The following is a 22,116-nucleotide window of genomic DNA, read 5'->3' as shown; positions in this document are numbered from 1 at the left end:
GTCCCGGACCTGGAAGGGGCTGGTGTACCCTAAGCACGGACACGTCAGTGATTTTATGAGAGTAAAATATTTGACAGATACATCTTTTGATTGACCTAAACTATACTAATACCATGATTTAGGGTCCAGTATGATAGCTGGATAGACTCAAAATGGAACTAAGAGGACAGCTGGCCCAGCTGGGAGCCAGGGTCACACGTATCCCCACTACCAACAATCAGACCACCTGAGCAACGGCTTGCGACCTCAGCTTCAGCCCTTGTGGCCTGGAAGCAGGACCAGCCCATCCCAACCCGTGATGGGGCGCCCCTTCTAAGGAACAAGATGGCACACAGGCCTAGCAAGAGCAGAGACAGGAGGGCAAGCTGATCTCCCGTGCTTGGCTCGGGGCAGTAAGAAGGCAACGTGCAGGCGAGTAGGACAGGGATGGCTGCTACCCGACGGACTGCCGCGGGTGATTCGTGTGCAGACCGGCTGGCTGGGTGTGTTTGTCCCTGCAAGGCCAAGGACCGTCTCCCTGAGACACACGGGCTGTCAGCACCACATCCTCTTCTGAGAGTGAGCACGCACGGTGAGTCCCGGGCAGGAACGTGCTGAGATGCTTCAGGGGGCTCAGCAGCCCGGACTGTGGCAGAGAGCATCCCAGCAGCTGTGGGGGACCCCCACACACACGCCCACTCGGTGGCGCCGTCAGACGCCCCCCACCCCCACCCGGACGTGGAAACCAGCCTTCCTTCAGGGACTGCTCGACAGAGCAAGGGCGAGATACCTACATGTACCCATGTATATTTTCAAAATAACAGTATTATTATCCTAAGCTCACCAGGCAAAAGTCATCATCAGGTCAAGAGTCTGTTTATTCTATTTCTAGTTAGTTCTCCATGACTGACCCGTCTCCGCAAAAAAACCCAAGTTAAGAGCTACTTTATAGAAGAGGAACTTCAGGACTTAAAAAAAAAATCCATCATATTTAGTTAAGCGTAGGTTTAAATGGCAAGTCTCTTTTAATAATTAATCATTTATGCTGGCCCTTTGTAGAATATTTCCCTTATTCCTGGTGAACCACACATATTTGAAATTCATACTGACTCTTCAATGCTTTTAAAATAAAAAGCATCTTTTAATTTACATTGCCTCTTTCAAATACCCCACTTTAAAACACTAAGGGTTTTACAAATGGCTTTTCAACAATCATTCTAAAAGCATCCTATTTTTATGGTAAATGCTAATACTTAAATAGTAAATGATCTATAATAACAGAAAAGGCTTCCTAATAATAGACTTTAGAAAAATTAAATGGTGTTGGGTTTTGCAAAAGTGATTTTATGTAGTTTATAGTGAGAGGCATGAACACGATAAAACTTTAAATGCGTTAAAGAAACATCACCTGGTAAGAAGGGGAAAGCAGTGATTATTTTGAATTTGAGACGTAATATTTATGCCAGGTTTCCCAGGGTCTTATGCAAAAACAAGGAAAACGGGATGGATGACACAGATTTGAGGCGAGAGCAATTCCAAGGGAGTGTGCCAGAGGCAAGGGGCAGGGACGTGAGATCTGGGAGATGAGGGCCGTTGGGAGAGTGAGACCAGACTTCTGACAATTTGCCAGCACATGATTCAACACCGGCCTTCCCAGCAATACCGTTTTATGCGGTTTAAAAATAACTGACCTATATTTGGAAATCATATATATTTGGTGTGAGTGAACGAGAGCAGGAGGGACAGAGAGATTACTCTTTCGACTTGCAGTGAAGAATGCCTAGTGATGAATTCTACTTGATTCTTCATAGGAGACCCTAAAAAGCAGCAAAATTCTGTCTCCTAGGATACTCTGAGGGTATCCCAAACTGGGCATAATACAACAGAATCAGTTTGGCATAAAAGAAGGGGGTCACAATTACGGGAAGAGGCAAGTTAATGCTTAGGATCAAGGAGTTAAGGACTCTAGAAACTGCCTATGAATGTAAAGTCCTACGTCTGCTAAGTTGTTTGGTAAACTGAACCCCCATCTTTGCAAGAGAGCTATTCCTCCATCTGGGTTCTCAAGACACTAATCAAAATATTGAAAGTCCGCACAGTGACACCTCTGTTCTTGGATTATGCCAATAGGAAAACCACGATACCCGTGTATTTGTTATGCGTTTTTCAAGGGTGCCCCCTCCCCAGCCTATTTTCCAGGGATTTAAATCGATTTGCTCCCATGTCCCCAGCGCCGCTTAATTGATTGACTCTTCGTGGACAAAAGCACAAGGAAGTTCCTGACGTGATGTTTCCTTCCTACACGGTACATTTAATAAGAATGATTTGCTCTGCCGCAGAAGGAGTTCGTCACGGCTGATCTGTATGGCCCAGGAATAGTTCCAGACGTGTCTCTGTGGCACAAAGTGCGTTTCTTACCGTTTCTCTTCTCTTGCAAGGATGCCTTCTTTGACTGACACCCTTTCCCGCGCACACAACCCCCCCATCTTTGATTGACACCCTTCCCTGCGCGTACACCACTCCCCGCCATAAGCTGGTGAATTTCCGTTCACACGGCCTCTGCGCCTTACCTCTGTACAGCGTCTTGGGCACCTGGCAGGTGTGTCCACATCCGTTCGAACAACATTTCTTCACCCCAGAGCACTCATTGTCAGCTTCACAACCTTCTACGCAGGCGGCGGCAAATCCGCTGGCTTTCTCAGGAGCCGGGCAGTCCCCCTGCTTCACCGACAGGATGTACTTGAGGAACTCACAGCTAGTCAAGCATTCGTAGTTCTTCTTGGGGAACAGAGGCTGAAGACAGAATACGAAAAATTCTCTTTTTTAACAATTTTATCTTTTTAAGCAATCTCGACACTCAACGTGGGGCTCAAACTTACACCCCCAGCATCGAGAGTCACATGCTGTAAGGACTGAGCCAGCCAGGAGCCCTGAAAAGAAAACTTCTCTTATTAAAGACACAGGACGCCCGATTTCCAAGATATCAGAAAGGAAGGTAGGGCGCCTGGGTGGCTCAGTTGGTTAAGCGGCTGCTTTCGGCTCAGGTCATGATCCTGGAGTCCCGGGATCGAGTCCCGCATCGGGCTCCCTGCTCGGCGGGGAGTCTGCTTCTCCCTCTGACCCTCCTCCCTCTCATGCTCTCTGTCTCTCATTCTCTCTCTCTCAAATAAAAAAAAAAAAAAAGAAAGAAAGGAAGGTAAAAATTCTTACTTGGTCAAATTTTCCCGGAATGTCTTACAAAATAAATGGATTTGTTTTCTTTTCCCCCTAAAGAAGTAATATTTTACGCTTATTTCTGAAAGGACTCGGACCCATGAGTTATAACTTTGTACTGCATGCAACAGATACACATCAATCATACGTACGCACGTTCACAAGGTATTCCATTCTCAGTGAAATGCAGTTGTCCGATAATTGATAATGTTCATAAAGCATCTCAGTACAATTTGAGGGCCCCTTCTGGACTATTCTACACATACACAGATTTTCATTCTCTACGGAGTCATTCTGGTTTGCGTGGTAAATGGTAACCACAGTGGTCTTAGCTGTGGCCCTACAGAAACTTGGTAATTCTCACAGCAGTAACACTGGCTGAAAGCTTATGAAAAAGGAGTCTAAGCCTCAGTTCACTGAAACTATTTTAATACTTTCCAGCTTCTAGAGCTAATGTGCACATGGGACCTCTTATCAATATGGAATTATCAATAAATGATGAGATGAAAGAATGTGAATCCGTGTTACCTGTGTGACACAGCTAGGTTCTGAACAGCCTCTGGCTGATGGCATTTCAGTGGAGCCCAGAATCAATCACACACTAGTGACAACAGGTATTCCCGGATTTATTGAGAGACTCGCATTATGGAAAAAGCGTGAGGCATGCAAAGAACCAGTTACCAAGTGCATCTTTCCCCTTCGGAAAAATGGTTCAGGACAGCATTTGGTTATCGCTCCAAGGTGAGAAGCAATCGGAGGATAAGGGCTTCTTTCTGCCGCTCAAGTGGGGAGCTGCTGAGGGTCCCTAAAAGCAGCCCCACCACCAGGGACGCACAGAGGAATGACCTCCCGCGGCGGCCCTCCTTTTGCTGACGGACGATGGCCGACAAGGCGATCGCTGGCATCCTAACTTTGAGCGTACCCCTCCTTTCGCCTTGACAGCTGCTTGCCAAGATTGCTACCCTAATCCTAAGCCAGCCCCTCCGAGCCCGTGCTCACCGCAGCACAACCGTCCAGCCAGGTAAAAATCCCAGGCCTCCGTTTCTCCCCTCTACGTAGGGTGCCGCGTCCCCACTAAAGCAGGTTTCTAGGCAGGGGGTCCGGCACTCCCACACCCTCCTCCTCCTCCTCCTCCTCACCGGCGGGACGCGGGCAATGCCGAAGGCCTACCCGAGGCCAGGGCCCCGAGACTGGCATGCTGAGTGACCCCTGGAGGGGGTGCGCGGACGCCCGCCTTGGACGCCCCCCCCCGCCCCGCCCCGTGCACGGAGTCGGAACTCGCGCGAGGCTGCGCTCGGTTGGCCGTGACAACCCAGTCCGCCCGGAGCCGTGCAAACAGCGGCGTGTGGCGCCCCGGTGAAGCCCGCGCTTTCTCCACGCTGGACGGAGGAGATGGTCAAGGAGGGCACGTTGTTTACTGTGGGATGTCAAATCCGAGTCGGGATGGAAGAAATCCGCATGGCAGCGCGGGCGAGCACAGACCAGGGGTGACATGTGAGGATCGGGGGCTGCAAGCCAGTACACGGGTGAGCCCCAGGCGCTCATGACTGCGAGCACCGGTCCCGCCTGGGGTACACCTGCATGACACCCGGCAACACCTGCTGCCGCACGGCTGCCCGTGGCTCTCCACCATCCGCTGACACCTGGTAAAGCCTGCCGGCCCGCGGCCCCCGCCTTCCCACCGATGGACTCTGAGCCTCCAGTCGGATCGCTGATCCCCAGGGAGCCCGGCCAGAGGACGTTAGTGCAGAGTGAGGGCTACTGGCCAGAGAGTATCTCACACAATGGGAGAGGTGTGTTAACACGGGGTTAAAAAGGAAAGAAAAAAGGGGCACCCGGGTGGCTCAGATGGTTAGGCGTCTGCCTTCGGCTCAGGTCATGATCCCAGGGTCCTGGATCGAGTCCCGCGGTGGGCTCCCTGCTTGGCAGGGAGCCTGCTTCTCCCTCACCCTTTTCTGTTCCCCCAGCTTGTGCTCTCTTGCTCTGTCAAATAAATAAAATCTTAAAAAAAAAAGAAAGAAAGAAAAGAAAAGAAAAAAAATCTCACCATCCAAGTCCCTGGTTTAAGGAGTGGGGAGGACAAAAAGGAAGGTCTCTACCTCGTTTCCAAAAAGACGGTTAATTACAGGCTTGTTACTCTGCATGCTGATGGGGACCAGAAATCTCACTGAAAAGCCCAAACATGGTAACTTCAGCACGAGGACCTATCCCAGGGACTCTGGATAACTCCACCACCAACGCAAATTGTTCTATTGTGCTTCTCCTGCTTCGTTTCCCAAATGATGTTGCATTAAATCTGCCTATGGGGGCGCCTGGGCGGCTCAGTCAGTTAAGCATCCAACTCTTCGTTTCAGCTCAGGTCATGATCTCAGGGTCCTGGGATCGAGCCCCGAGTCAGACTCTGTGCTCAGCTTGGAGTCTGCTTGAAGATTCTCTCTCCCTCTCCCTCTGCCCCTCCCCCTGCTCATGTGCTCTCTCTCTCTAAAATAAATAAATCTTAAAAAATAAAAATTAAAAATCTCTACATGAATTATGATGGTAAATGCTACATTATGTGTATTCTATCACAATTAAACAAAAATGTGTGTCAGAGAGAGAAACGTGTGTATCCAGTGCCGTTTCAGACACTGGTGCTTCCTAATAGATGCGAGGTCTTTCTGATAGTGTCAAATTAATGTTCTTCGAGGTGTCAATTCCATACAACCATTAAATACAAGGGAAGAGCTCACCCTCTAACAAAAGGTGGAAAACTGAAAACACTAGCTAGAAAAAGTACAACCCCAAAGTTTAAATGACAATTGCGGACATCAAATAAATTATTCCCTCTCAGTCAGAAGAGTGTCTCAATCTAAGAACTTTCCAGATAAAACTCACAAGGAAGGCCATGGTTTCAGGATCGAAGTACCACACATTTGTAGCTAGTTAATTTTTTTAAAATGCTGTAACATCGAAAGCGTCCATTCTTTAGGCTTTTCTCCCTGACTCGGTTTCACAGTTCATTTTTCTGTGAGCTGCTAGATGTGTCTTACCTCGTTGACTTTTGAATCTCTAAGTTTAGGTCCAACCCTAACTTTGGAATCAAAGAAGTATGTGAAGGGAGCTATAACAAGTACAATGGAGCGTTTGCTAGTCTTCCTCTTTCAACAAAATGTATATATTACAGCACGCTGCAAGTACTTAGTCACCCAAATCACTTGGCCCACATGGGCTGAAATTTCCAAGGAGAAATAGTTTTATTAAATCCGTCAAGTGTTTACTGCTTGCTCGCTAGGAAATCACCGTGACTTAGTTTGCGCCATGGTATAATCAAATCAGCTCCATTCAAGCTTCCCATGTGAACAGAGGGTAGGACGCAAGATTCAGATAACAAAGTATGGGCTGTCTGCTCATGTGATTCTCATGATCTGTGTGCCACCCACCACACCCTTGAACCGTGAGGGACAGGAACACAGAGATGGTATCTCCTCATCTTATTAATTTACTGATGGAGCTAATGGGGCAGAATTAAAAACAAGTAAACAAAAACAGCGGCCGACCCAGATCAGAAACATTTGTTCCTAATGAACATAAGAATGATCATAATTAGCATGATAATTCAGATTTTCCAGTTGATGTGAGAGGTGTTCTGTATGTTTATTCAATATTTCTCCTTTTTGGTATGGATTCGAAAATGGCGATTTTTTTTTTTTTTTTTTGCGTGTGATTGTTTTGAGAACCATGGAAACAAATGTGGGAACAAAAAACGTTCATCTTTGCACCAGAGCTTTCTAGACTGGTCCATGAGCCTGAAATAGTACAAACAGCGTTATGAATATTACATGAGATGGTGCACACAAAGGACTAAGTGCTATTATGCAGAGTTGGCCCACAATGGGTGCTCAATAAGACTGGAGTAATTGGTGTCTCTTTTCTTTTCCCATGCTACAAGTTTACTGTTTAACATTTCCAAATTCTTCTGTTATTCTGACAAAAATGTTTTAAGATCCAAAGACAGAAATTTGGCCCTGCCGCCTCCACGGTGACCATCCACAAGTTTCCAACGCGCTGCTGCCAATTTCAGCATGGAAATCTGCACGCGGGCATGTTGCCCTGCTGGCATTTATAAGAAAGAAAACGTCTAAGTTTTGAAGATCATCTTACAAGTACATGGATTTGGTACAGCAGCCTTACAGAAGACTTCTCCTTAACTGTTCCATTGTTTATGTCTATTGAAGGCAAATTTTGATGTTCTCTATCAATTATCTTGGATTAGGCTGAAAAACTATTAATCGTCTGAATATAAATTGGAGAATACATGGTAGCTGTATGCAGGTCTCTCACTATGCCTTTAAATATAAATTATTGAGAATGTACTAGTCGAATGGAATCAGGACCCAAATGAGTGCAAGTCAGTGAAAATGATGTGTGAATGTTAATACTCTAGATCTAAAGAAAATGTGTAAATTGGTCTACTAATGGCCAGTTGTACGTCCTGTGAACAAAAGTCATTCTGTGTCAGTAAAGACACTTCTAACCAATCAGCACCTACTATTTCTTGTGATATTACTAGTTAATTACTGGTAGACTTGTCAAGAAGGGTATGAAAAATGTAGGAAAGGTGCGAGTTATCCAAATCATTAGGAGTATGATGCCCATCGACTTCATGGTAGATGAGAACATTTGTGGTAACACAAATGGATGTGCTAAACGTTGTACTTCTTCACAAAATTATATCAAGCTATTAAGGCAAATTGTTCATTGTAAAATTAACGTAACTACGACTCCTCTATAAAACTACTCATATGAATCATTGCACAAATCACACAAACAGCAATCTTTTGCCAGGTCACTGTCTCCAATTTAAGATTTGGAAAGGTCGTGGTTACCATGCTCATTAATTTCTGTTCATTGTTTTTTTCTGCTCTTACGCTATGCAAAACTAAGAACGGAATGCTCTTCAAAGATCATGCATTTTCCTAGAGTAGTCAGTATCTCATGCATGTCATCATGCTCCCAAAGAAGGGTTGGATAAAGCAAAGTACTAGAGTAAATGAAAGTACTCTGGGGTACATGGAAGCAAGTGAAAAATCCTTCATATTTTATGGGATATTATATATTAGTTAATTCTTACAAATCTCCCCTACATCCCATACCTTAGGTTAAAAACTAAAATGTGTTTCTTAGTGCCATATCTGGGCAATATGCTAATCTCAACTTGCCTGGCAAATGATAAAAATAAAGTGAAATCCTTACAATAAATAGTAGGTTATAATAGTTCTTGGATGCTTTTGTGAAAGATACCATTATCTTTGTTTTGTTTGGTATAAAATGCAAGGTACCATACAATAAAATAGTTTGTGCAGTAATCATGGAATGATGAACATGAAAACATTAAGTTCGTAAATTGTCTTCATACATTAGAAATCATACATATATATATATGAGGCCTCAGACATGTAGAGAACATTGCACTTGGCATTTAATTCAGTTCCACAGAACCGTATCATGCATCCAAGAGTGCAGCTTTTGCAAAAAGCCAGGGCCTTGGGTGGGTTTTTTTCCTGCTCCAGCCACAAAGCACATGCAACCTTGAATACAGAATCCCTCCATCAGATGCTCTGCTTGCTCATCTCACTTATTCTTCCCCAATCCCCCTAGCCAGTATTATTTCCATTTTACAAATGAGGAAACAGAAGCTCGGGGAGATTATAATTTATCCAAATCACGAAACAAGTAAGCGTGTGGGCCAGTATTACAGCTAATGGCTTTCTAAAGACCACACCGTATCTCGGGGTAAACTAAGAAGAGAGCTAAGCCCATGGCTCTGAACTTGTGTTCCTATTAGCATCACATGGGGGCTTGTCACTCTTGAAATATCCAGGAACAGAGGGAACACATTGCAGATAGGTTCTTATATACATGCACATATGGAAACCATATATATATATATATACACACACACATATATACACACACATATATATACACATATATATACACACACATATATATACATACACATATATATGTAAATTATATATACATAAATCAAAAGGGCAGGAATTTTATCCAGGAATATGGATAAAACAAGAACACTGAAATACAGCTTGTGCTATTGAACTTCAAGGATAAAAATATAATTTTTCAGGCGTCCAGGTAGAAACAGCAGGTGGATTATGATGGAGAAAATGGGGTTTCCTCCAAATCGATTTCTCTACAAAATTTAATGTGTGAAGCCAATCCAGCAGTGCCTGTATAATAATAAGTAAACTACATATATATGTGTGTATGGTTTTATACATGTATAAAAATCATATATTTACATATATAAAAAATCAGCTGTTATTCAAATGCATATGTGACAGAAACATTCTCAAAGACAGAAAAAACTCATAGAATATAGCACCCATGAGTCTTTCTTGCTAAACAACGGCAATGCCAAATTCAGCCATCCTACAGATAAGCAGGAAGCAAGAATAAATGGGCTAGTATAACACTCAACAGCCAAAGAAAATAATGCATATTCTCATATGTTATGTGAGGAAAAGTTTGTGCAATCCAATTTGGGCTTCATGTATAATGGTAGGCAAAGTCTGTTGTGAATGGTTCTCAAATCTATGCACTCCTTTTTAAAAAACAAACTAAGATATGACCAAACTTTTTTTAAAGGTTTTATTTTTAAGTCATCTCTACACGCAACGTGAGGCTTGAACTCACAACCCTAAGATCAAGAGTCACGTGCTTCACCGACTGAGTCAGCCAGGCACCCAAAGATATGATCGAATTTGGAAGCCCGGTATAAAGAAATTAGCATAAAAGACTCAATCATTTTATCATCCACATAAATATAAAACTAAAATTGAATAAAGTAGGAATTATGGCCAAGGAAGAATATTTGATATACTAAAACTAAAAATTAGGAGATAATAATGCCAGAAAAATTGGTGGGTAGGAGTGCTATGAGGAACATATAAGTAACTTACGTTGAACTTAACTTTAGGGCATCAGTAAATAATAAAGCAAATATAAAATTTTTAAAATATGCTTTCGATCTCATAATAGTTTTCATAATCTTTTTCTCCCTGAAACTTGGGGGGTTTCTGTTTCTTCTGTTATACTCCAATAATGTTAAACTTCAAGCATTATTAAAAGCCAGCATGCACAGAGATGCCAGGTACGGTGTCTGCTTAAGGGTAATGTATCGGGGTCCCCAAGACCACCACCAGGTTTGCTAACTCACCGGGGGAACTCTCAGGACTCAGCATAGACGCATACGGTGGGCTCTGATTTGCCACAGCACAATCAGGAACGGGGAAAACGTGCATGGGGTGAGGTCTGGAGAGAACCAGGGACTAGCTTCCAGGAGTCCTTTCTTGGGGCCATCGAACAAGATGAGCTCGGTGCCTCCAGCCAGGACTTGTGACAACACATGGGAAGTGCTGTCACCAGAGAAGTTCAAGAGAGACTCCGCGTCCAGAGTTTTCACTGAGGCTGGTCACAAAAGCACCTGCTGGCTAGCACGGCCCCAAAATCCAGACTCCCAGGAGGAAACAGGTGTCCATCACAAACCACATGGCTTGTACTAATAGTTTAAGAACAGGGAGCACCTCTTATCAGTTAGGGGATGATGGGAACCCTCCCCAAATCTAAGTTCCCACACGCTGGCCAAGGGCCAACCTTTTAATTAGGAATTTCTAAAGAGAGCAGTCTTAGGTTTCCTACGGTAACTCTCTTGCACAGGAAACAATGGCTATTCTGGATGGTAGAATTTGGAGTAATGGTTTGGTTTTCCTCTCCTGTGTAGTTGTTATACTAAGTGTTTATGTGCATATATAATTTCTATAAAATAATAAAAATGTTATAGTGTTAAAAGAAACAATCAAAACTTGCAGTTGTATCTTTCAAAGAAGGAACATAAATACTAAGTACGCATGAAATAGGAAAAAGCATTCTCAATTCAAAAGTTTCTAATTTATTCTTGAAAATGCAATTATAATTTGCCTGGAAACTCAACTATACACACTAAATTATTAGATGGGATTACAATTAATTTGGTTCCAGGCAAATTATACACCTTGGCCATGAATAATATAAAATAGGGAGAAAATCAGAAACATGCATATTAGGGAAGTCCCTTCCAATGAGGACATGTCCCTTTTGTCAAATTACAGTCATCTTTACTTATGTTGATCTCAATTTCCTCTTCCTTGCCCTGCTTTTCTATTTGTTTTGAAGGCAAGTGTGCCACCTTAAATGAGAATATCAATGGTCAGATCTTCCACTGGGAGCAACACTCCAGGATCTTGCTGTAAGATCTCTGGAAGATCACTAGGCACATGTATGATTCCAGAAATTCAAAAACTCCTAGAGAGTCAGGGACAGTGAGGGCCCTCCAGTTAAACTATCAGTTCCTTCTCTCCCCTTCTGCCTGTATTTTGTTACCTGGAATTACCAGGCATGCCTATGAAATACATCAGCCCATGGAAGGATTCAGATACTAATTCATAAGCCACACTGCTATTCTAGGTGCTAGGCACCGAATGATGAGCAAAAGAAAGTATGAAAATTATGCTCTGCTATGCTTACAGTTTATATGTTTAGTAGCAAGCAAGTAAGTCATTAAATAGTTTAATTTGTATTGAAATAAGTAATGGAAGTGCACATGAGGTCAACGAAGGATTAGACTAATGGAATGAACAGTCACGGGGGTAAAAGATACAACATAGGGAATATAGTCCGTGGTATTATAATAATGTTGTATGCTGACAGATGGGAGCTAGCTACACTTGAGGGGAGCACAGCCTAAAGTACACAGAAGCTGAATCACTACGGTATACTCCTGCAACGAATGTAACACTGTGTCAACCATACTTCAATTAAAAAAAGCAATAGTAAATAAACCTTTGAAAAGGATTAGACAAAGAGAAAGCTCTTAAAAAAGATAAGCCATCAATATTTAGAATGAGTTACATGATATGAAGGACAGAGGAATATTCTAGAAAGAAGGAATAGCAAATACATCAGTCTGGTAGGAGCTATAAGATTTGGAGGCAAAATTAATTCTACAAGTCTCAGTATTTTCAAATATAAAAGGGGAATAATTATGATTGTTGTGTACTATTACCCTAAGTATTAAGTATGTAAAAAATTAGCACAGATTTTGGCACATGAAAAAGTTAAAGTTAGTGTTAACTACTATATGAGTATCAGAATTTTTAAACATAGTTCTAGAAATCCTACAAAAAACAATGGAAAATACTATAGGTTAATTATGGATTGCCTGAAATCCCCATATAAATAATTTCTCCTAAAGAGGAACGAATTCTAGGAGTGCCCAACTGGCTCAGTTGGTAGAACATGAAACTCCTGACCTCAGGGTCATGAGTTCAAGCCCCACGTTGGGCACAGAGCCTCCTTAAAATTAAAAAAAAACAAACAAAAACAAATTCTGAAGTTGTGAAATGTAGTTGTTTATTCTTTGACTTATATTTTTAAGTTTCTAAAAGGCTTCCATCTCAAAGAATTTTGCAAACACTGGCCAACTCTGCAAAACCATCACACCCATCCAAGGTATGAGTCGAATCACACTTTAGAAAAGATACACACTTTACCTTCTTACAAATTGAAAAGGTCTACACCCCCAGTTTCAGTGCTGGTAGGGCAGTTCCCCACACCAGCTGGGTATCCTACAATTCAACTCAATTCTGACACTATCTACCTGCAGACAGCTTCAGATCCCACAGGGAAGGGCTCAGTTCCACAAGACCGCAACCTCTCCCTTCAGATTCCAGTCACAAGTCCAAAAGGAAAAAGAGAAAAAAGAAATCTAAAGAAACAAAACCAGACATGATAGAGGTGATGGAGTTAGCAGAAAAGGACATTTTAGAAGTCATTATAAATATGTACTGTCTGCCCAGATATGTGGAAGAAAGACACAGAAAGACCTGCATGGAACCTCCAGAAGTAAACGTGAAGAAATGAAAACTGTGCCTGATGGCATCTTAAAAATGTTACACATTATAAAAGAAAAAGATCACTTGAGGGGAACTTGAAGACACAGTGATAAAAATTAGCAAAATAAAGCAGAGAGGGGGAAAAATGAAGAAAAAACATGATCAGAGACTCAGTGACTCAGGTCAAAATACAAAGTCTATCGTGTATAATTAGAGTCCCAGAAGGACAGGAAACAGAGAATGGGATAGAAAAAAATATTGGCTCATATGCAGGGGCATCTAGGTGGCTCAGTGAGTTAAGCATCCAACTCTTGATTTTGGCTCTGTGCTGGGCGTGAAGCCTGCTTGAGGTGCTCTCTCCCCCTCTCTCTGCTCCCCCACCCCCGATCACACACAGTCTCTCTCTCAAAAAGAGCAAGGAAGGAAGGAAGGAAGGAAGGAAGGAAGGAAGGAAGGAAGGGAGGGAGGGAGGAAATGGATATTGGCTGATATGTAAAAAATTTGATTAAAACTGTAAGCCCAATTACAATTAGAATTAGAATTAGAAGCATCTCCATGACCCCAAGCAGAAGACCTATAAAGGCTACCCAGGCAAGATTTACCATAATTATATTGCTTAAAACCAGATATAGAAAGAAAATCTTCAAAGCAGACAGGGAAATAAAAAGACACTTTATACACAACAAGAAAATGAGAATGTCAGTGATTTTTCTGAAAACATACAAGACAGAAGAAAATAGAGATTTTTAAACTACTAATTTAAAAAAATGTTAACCTAGAATTCTATACGTAGTGAAATACCTTCCATGTGGGGATGGAGACAAACCAACAATTAAAATTCTGCAATTTGAGTGATTAAAAAAGTAGGGGTTTTCCTTTTAAACACCATTTCCATCTGTTTATTTTCAATCCTTACCAGCAATTGCATCTTTTCTCTTTACAGAACATCACAGAAGGAAACACAAAAGACTGCACAGAATTAGCAGGCAAGTCCCAGTGAGCACTTGACAGGGAACCCTGACATCGTAGAGGGAGGTCCACAGTCTCGCTGTGCTAGGGCAGCCCCTGGTCCCTTGGCCTCAGCACTGCCTGTTGGAAAGGCAGGCTCTGGGTGCCCACAGCACGCACCTTCTTCTACAAGATGCCCAGGTGATCCGTGTGCACAGCAGAGTCTGGGCCATCCTGGATGCTGGACTAGGCATCTGCAGGTGTGAGTGGGTCTTCACGTGACTCATCCCTGGTTTCATACTCCAGAACTCTGGGCTTCTGACCCATGCGTCTCCAACTTCACACCCCTCGCAAGACTCATTTCCGCGAGCACGTGAACATGGTCAAGTCTTCCCAAAGGAAAGGTACACGAAAATCACGCCCTCAGACTCCGAGCCCCTGGCCACAGCCCTCTCTCCCCTTCTCCCACACACACGGTCTTAGAGAAGGAACCTAAACATACACAAACAGTTGTGTGTATTCGGTCTGCATTTCCTGCCATACTTTCTATTCGACAACCCAGAGTTGTAGAGATTGACGACTCCTCCTCCACGGAAACCCTCTGACCGATTTCCAGTCACCTCCTCACAACAAATTCCTCTTCAATCTGTACCTCACTGACCTATCACAGAATTCAAAAGTGTTAACCTTGCCCTCCCCTGGAGAGTAAAAATGGCTAATATTCACTCAATGTTTCCCACGTTCAGACACTGGTTAAGTGCTATATATGCATCTTTCCTATTTTACCTAAATTTGATGCTCTTACAATTTCCAGCATATTCCCTTAACTCCTTCTACCTGCTCTGTCCCTCTTTTCCGACAAGATAGGTCTTTAAGTCATTCAGAATAATCTCCAATCTCAGCTTTTTATTAACTTTCAAAACTCATCAAGTGTCCTCTAATTGAATCTCATATAATTCTGTATTCCCCCAGCATCATATAAAAATTCAATGAAAATGGAGTCTATTTCAAAAGAATAAGGGGAAAAAGCCTACATTCCATGGAGAACATGTCCCATCTAGCCAATAAATTACTGAACAACCCTAAAAAGTCACTGAATATGCTTGACTTTCTCATTTTCCAGGGCTATAAAATTTGATATAATGAGGATAACTTCCTTTATAAGATGACAGGTAAAGGAAATCTCACAACAACTGTAAAACTTCATAAGCATTCCTTGAAATGTTTCCATTCCATGACTCCCACTATCCCCTAAATTGAAAGGGAAACCGGGACAGAGTCTGCACTTTCCACCACCGCCCAAAGATCGCAATCCAGAAATATAAGGAACACTTTTATGCGTTACGAAATGTAAAAGGTAAAGGCTTATCATATCTAAAAATAAAAGTTTACTATGTATAATACTAAAAACTAGCATTTTTTGAAAATGTGCTCTGTGCCGGTCACCCCAGCCTCCACCCCGTGTCACGATAACTGCTGGCCACTCACGGGATTTCAGCATGGAAAGTGAAGCTTTCAGAAGAAACCTTCCACAAATTCCACCTTGACACCCTCCAACACACTTGTGCTGATTCTTGTGTTTCCCCCACCCCCACCCCTGACACACACACCTGGGCATATGACATCATTTTCTTGTTCAGCACTCGTCAACTTATTTCCGTACATTTAACCCTTTTACAGATGTCCCAGACACAAGAAGATGCAGCTTCCACTTCTCAACGGATGCATTTACTGCATGCCCTGGATTGTAAGACTAACTGGGTTTTGGAGCACTGGAAGGTTAACAAGTTTGAGTGCAAGAAAGCCTCTGTAAGAGCGTGATAAATCCTAACAGCTTTAGTTTCTGACGTGTGTTTTCAGTACTACTGGAACATTCCATGGCCCAGGGCACCCAAAGTAGTAAGGAGCTTTGTTGTTCCTTCAATTCCTTGAAGTGCCCTTAATTAACTAGGATTTTGCATGATCAAAACTCCCTTCTTGTTCAAGGGTGTTGAAGCGCAGATGGTCGGCCAACAACGTTACGTTAGAAACAGGCTCTGATTCATTTCCTGCTGCGGGGAGTACAACTTCATCCTCCATTCTGTACTGGGACACAGAGCAGAGTTAGGAGGGGGAGCCTGGGGCAGCATACAGTGGAAAAGAGATGGACCACCACCTGGATTCCAGATCTTCTTCATCTACCTATTAAACATGGACTCTTGGGCAGATAAAACCATTTCCTCTTGGTGTGTCAGTCTTGTAGCCCATTCAGTTCACCGAGTAAAATTCAGGCTTAACTTCTAAGAATGGTTGTGAAAATCCAATATAGTAAGCTTGGAAAACATTTTGAAAAGCAAAAAACACAAAGAAATGAGTCAGTAATCCTATCTGCAGTTGAGTGAAAAATCTTCTTCCTCTTCCTATGTTCACAATGACAAGAACTGGCTCTATCAGAATCCAGGCTGGTCCAAGAACAGCTTTCCTGTAAGTCCTGGGTACCTGTCTCATTAGTGGATCCCTGACCCAGATGGGGTCTCAGCTTCTCCACGACCCTAATGTACACTTCACATTGCCAATGTGGACATTCCAGTGAGTACCTACTAGGGTGCGGACATTGTGAAATCAGAAATATCATTATTAAAGATGAGAGGTGTGTCCTCCAGCAAGAAGGTCACTCAAACTACCGTGTATCACGTTTCATCAAAACTAAGACAACAGCAATTGTAGTACACATAATGATCTTATACCATTAAGAAAGAAAAAGAATATTTTCCTTGATAATTTAGATGCTTACAATTGTAAGAAAGGAACATTTAAACGTGAAGAAATGTGCATTTTATGATCAGGAAGAAAAATGGTTTACTATGATTTTTAAATCTTTAAAAAAATAATAAGATGGAGATAATGTTTAATTAATAAACTAAAACAATAAAGTATGACCTGTCTATGTATCTGTCATGACCCAACATGCTCCAAAAACTGACACAGGAAAAATTCTCCCATGTGATCCATAGAAGGAATCCTGCAAGATTCCTGCTCTTACACGTTTAACTTTTCCACTTAATGAACAACATCGTTAACTCTGACAGCAGTTTGAAAGGAGCAAAAGCAGAACTGTATAAATAATCAAATGAGAAGTTAAAGAGATCAATGTGTGAGGCAGCCACGAACCAATTCTAGGTATGTGATTATGAACATGCCTCCAAAAACCTCTTCCACGGAGGAAAATTGATTTTAATGACTAAAATACGAGGAACAATAAAGCTGTGTTCAGAAGCGGGTGCTGCTCACACAGATCAGGAAGTAACAACATTCTGAAGGGTCAGGCAGGTTTTGTGACAGGATTAGGACTGTTGTTTTTCTTCGGGCAGGAGTTTGAAAACTTCTTCTGTAAAGGGCCATGTGGTCAGCAGTCTCAGCTTCACGGACCTCAGGATCCATCACAGGTACTCAGCTCTCCTGCTATAGCCCCGAAGCTCCCTCCAACAGTATGCAGCCAAACTGGTGTGGCCGTATTCCCACACTTTACTTATAAAAATGGGAGGCAAACCATGCCCTAAAGCTCAGAGTGTCTTGCGAATCAACACACGGGGTCAAACCTATCTAACAGTTTAGCTGTTCCACTTGGAGGACAATAAACTCAAGAGTCCTTGTGGGTGTAAATGTTCACAAAGGGAAAGCTTCATAGGTTCATGGAAACAGGGGTCTTGTAGGCGCTCGTTGCAAGTCACGTGATAAGTGAGAGGAAGAACAGGATTGTCTTAGGGCTGCCTCAATGAAGGATCAGCCTCCAAAATGCTGAAATGGGGATCAGTCTTGCAGGATTCGGTCTTCGTCAACGTCACAGGCAGACATCACCGCAACACAGAAAGAAGCAAGACACAGAGATGAAGAATGCTGAAAAGAACTAAAGTGGAACAGGCGGGCTCGAGCGGTGGGACCACTGGGCTGAGGTCTGCCCACGAAGGGCTCACGTGACCTGGCCTCTACTTGTCCTGCCTTTCCAGTTTCAGTTCACCCCTCCCACCACAGCAGGCATCACAGGGGTACATGAGTCCCATTTTGATCAACTGGATTTGGTTCAGAAGACCTCACAGTTGTTTCAGAGAGAAGGGGGTATTGTATAAGTGTGCTACCACATTTGGAATTTCCAGGGACAGAGGCTTCAGATGACCTTCAATGACATCTCCCTTCTCAGGGATCAGATGTCACAACATCAACCCAGCGTCACTGATATGAAGGGATCGTGTGTTTATGATGCAAACAACACGGTACGTCTCGTTCCACAAGATCCCATGACAGCGTATTTTAACTTACATGGATACATGGTTTGTGTACAGCATAGAATGCAAACTATGAGTAGGAGGGCAAGTTGTAGAACATACAGGACCCTGCATCAATTCATCAGTTGTGTTGTATTTCTGATGACTCTGCTCTGTTCAATGCCTCAGGGGCCTGACCCACCTCTTTTTATTTGCTTTTTAGCAGACCCACCTTACAGTGAGCTGCACTGAGTCACAACGTCCCCTGATGTCATCACCCTCTTTGCGCACATGAGTGCGTGCGTGTGTGTGCGTGTGTGTGTGTGTGTGTTGGGCGGGACCTGTGACTTGCTAACCAGTAGAATATGGCAAAGGGGAAGAGGAGTTACACCTGAGAATATGTTGCATTATAGAGACTTGCTCTCAGCAGACTGCAGATCAAGACTCTCCTGCTGGCCTTGAAAAAGTGAATAGCCATCTCGTGACCGGCCTGGGGGGCCACGTGGTGAGGAAGTGCAGGCAACTTCCAACAGCCATCGAGAGAATGGGACCTCAGTCCTGTAACCATAAGGAAATGAGTTCTGCCAACAACTAACTGCAATGAGCTCGGAGGCAGATTGTCAGCAGAAGCAGCTGAGCCCCCAGACGAGAAAGCAAGCCCAGCCAACACCCTGATTACGGCATCGTGGGACGCTGAAGCAAAGAATGCATTTAAGTCATGTCCAAACTCCTGACCCACAGAAACTGTGAGATAATAAATGTGTGTTGTTTTAAGCCACTAAGCTTGGGGGTCATCTGTTAGGCAGCAAGAGATAACTAATATAAAGATATATTAAACTGAATGCCAGGTCACCATATGTTTTCTGGAAAAGTTTGGATGGAATCCCTGAAGAAGCCAAAATGTTTTGGGGAAAATGGATGGATAATATGTCAGCTCCCTTGAGGGAGGACAGAAACCATGATTGATGCTCCTCTGTATCACCCCCCCCAACCCAGAAAAGGGCTGGATACAAAGACGTAGGAAGGTTCTTCTTCTTTGGGAGTTAACACTCAATCGTTAGCTTAGGGGTGAGTGTCCTTGCAGAGTAACTGGGCTAAATGACTTCGACTATCTGCCAGTCCTGTGTATTATTTAAGGCATTTTCATGTTCACAATTACAAAATGCTTCCAAAGACTTCAGTGACAGAAATCCTCAGGTCCGAAGCGCTTCCAGCAACTTACATCATTATGTAAGAGTTTGCGAATCACCCATATTCCAGCAGCCCGTCACAAAATGCTGAGTCCCACTTCCAAAGCAAAGTGAAAGTGAGATAGGGAAAATCACATATCGATCATGTCTGTGCTGAGAAACATTTCCTCCACTGCACTCTGCTAAAGCCAAACTGAATACTTTTCTACAAGAGCCCAACAACACTATGATCCCCCATCACCGTCCAGGGAAGTCGAGCCAAAGCAGCACTCGGATACAGGGAAGAGGTGTGAGGCTCGGGGCTTTTGCTTTAGGCTGGGTCTTTCTACCTAGAGTGGGGGAGCCATCGGACCTGATGAGCTCCAACTTCCTGGTCCTCCGTGCCTTCCCAACGTAACTCTTATGCACTTACTATATGCCTTTGTTTATCTCCACGCATATGGGGAAGGTCTGTGGGCAGGAGCTTGGAAGGGTTGCTGTCAGTCTCCAGTTCCCTTCAGAGAAGCCCCGGACCATCGTTTCAGTCTGGTGCCACAGGGCCTCCCTTCTGGTCCGCTCCCCACAACCCTCAACGGAGGTGCTTTGATTGCTACAGTGGACTCTTCGACCGCTGTTCCCCACCGGCCCTCGTGGACCATCCCACTCTCCTTTCTTTGAGAGGCCAGCAGTCAGCAGGCAGGCCGGCTCCACATCCTCCCGGCTGCACCCGAGCAGATCCCAGGCTGCGTCAGAGCCTGGACCCCCGACTCGCTCTGGAGGAGATGGTCCAGGAAAGCGGCTCTTCCCCTCTGCAGCACGACTGAGGGTTTTAGACAGCAGGTGTCCGGGACAGTAACACCCTTTATTCTCTACCTGAAACCACCGGCCAAGTAAGAGCCTCGCACCCGGTTAAAGGCGGGCAGGCAAGCGTCCTGCCCGGGATATGGGGGCCCAGAGGGTGAACGATGAGATGAAAATGTCGAGAACCCCGCTACTAATAAAACGGCTGGCTTCTCCCAAGGAGCATGAGAACGTCAACATTGTGCTGACAATTACTCGTACAACAGCCGTGCTGGAAAGTAGAAGGACAGCAGTAGCTTCTACCTTGGAAAAGGTTCTCGTCTCTAAGCATATGTAATAAGATGGATTCCAATAATGGAAGCGGTGGGTAGCTAGGTTTTAAGAAAGCTCAATAATGTTTTTCCCTTTTACATGAATTCACAACACACACACACACACAGACACCCCTCCCTGCAGTAAACTGAACTCCCCAACCCGCAGCAGAATGCAGGGGCCCTTCCCGCCAGTGATCCACGCGGAGCACCGTGAGGCTGACGCCGCGTCCTGGGCACCTCCGGGCACGCGGGGCGGGGCGGCCTTACCTCACAGACGCTCTGGCACTGCTGCTTCCTTGGGTCCCAGGACTCCTTGCAGGGCTCCAGACACTGGGGGGAGTAACAGTGAAAGGAAAGAAAGAAACGGATGAGAAGCAGGGCCAAAGGGAAATCACCTGCACTCCTTACTTTTCCATGCCTGCTTCTGCTCGTCAGTTTAGGAAAGCCCGCTACTCAGTGCAACACTTGAATGGTGTATAATGGGCATCTGAGCGAGAGCATCACGACAGGACAGAAACTTTAAAAGATGTCTATTTCAACACAGCTAAAAAAGAAAAGTTGCGCAGTCTAGAGGGGACATGTAGGAAATGTAGTGCTATTCACCATCGGGCAGAACCGTTTAGATGAGAGATACTTGTATTCAGTAAGAAATGTTTTCTGGGGGCGCCTGGCTGGCTGGGTTGGTGGAGCACACAGCTCTTGATCTCGGGGTTGTGAGTTCGAGCCCAACGTTGGGTGTAGAGATGACTTAAAAATAAAATCTTAAAAAAAAAAAAAAAAGAACTGTTTCCTAAAGGTTGTTGTCATCGGTGAATTTTGTTTTTTTCAGAAACTTTAACATGAACTTGCTTTACAATTGGCAACATACGACTATTGTCTATATAGTCTCCTACAGGTGATCGGGTGAAGCTGCACTGTATTAAATATCTATATATAACATATAATTGTTAACTAATGTCTTTAGCCCAATGGATCTAACAGCATTAACATGCATCCACTTTAATTACTCTAGTAAAATATACTAAATACACCTTAACATGTTTACCAAATAAATATTAGAATATATTGAATCAACCTAAATATATTGAATAAACTGACATGAGAGTTTCAGAGTAAAGTCTAAATATAGGTTTAAAATGTATTACCATATATATTAACAAATCAAAGATGATAACTAGGCTCCATTATCCAATAACAATCATAATAATAATGTTAATAGAAATAATAATGAATAGTACATATACATATATGTACATATATTTATATGTAATATATACATATATTTTTATTTACTATTTATATATGTAATATATATTATATATTACATTATATATAATATTATATATAATATATACATTATATATATTATATTATATATATAATAAATATATATTTATATATGTAATAAGAATAATGTTGAATAAAGTATATATACATGTATAATAGTTTATTACTATATATAGTATTAGTATAATATATAAAATATAATGCTATATATACTATATATAATACTAATATA

The 22,116-nt window shown here is 43.1% G+C and overlaps 1 protein-coding gene across 1 annotated transcript in view; it reads right to left on the bottom strand.

The window, feature by feature from the left end:
• Positions 1-22,116, bottom strand: part of ANOS1 (anosmin 1) — a 170,837-nt gene that overhangs the window by 43,831 nt on the left and 104,890 nt on the right. The window contains exons 3-4 of the mRNA XM_081809213.1: positions 20,865-20,927; positions 2,550-2,772 (exon numbers count right to left, since the gene is read on the bottom strand). Of these exons, the coding sequence (XP_081665339.1) occupies positions 2,550-2,772; positions 20,865-20,927 (286 nt within the window). The remainder of the gene's footprint in view (positions 1-2,549; positions 2,773-20,864; positions 20,928-22,116) is intronic.

The sequence above is a fragment of the Leptonychotes weddellii genome, chromosome X (assembly GCF_054177405.1).
Source record: "Leptonychotes weddellii isolate Sample4059 chromosome X, ASM5417740v2, whole genome shotgun sequence".
Lineage (NCBI taxonomy): Eukaryota > Metazoa > Chordata > Mammalia > Carnivora > Phocidae > Leptonychotes > Leptonychotes weddellii.
This window is presented reverse-complemented; position numbering and strand designations above follow the sequence as displayed.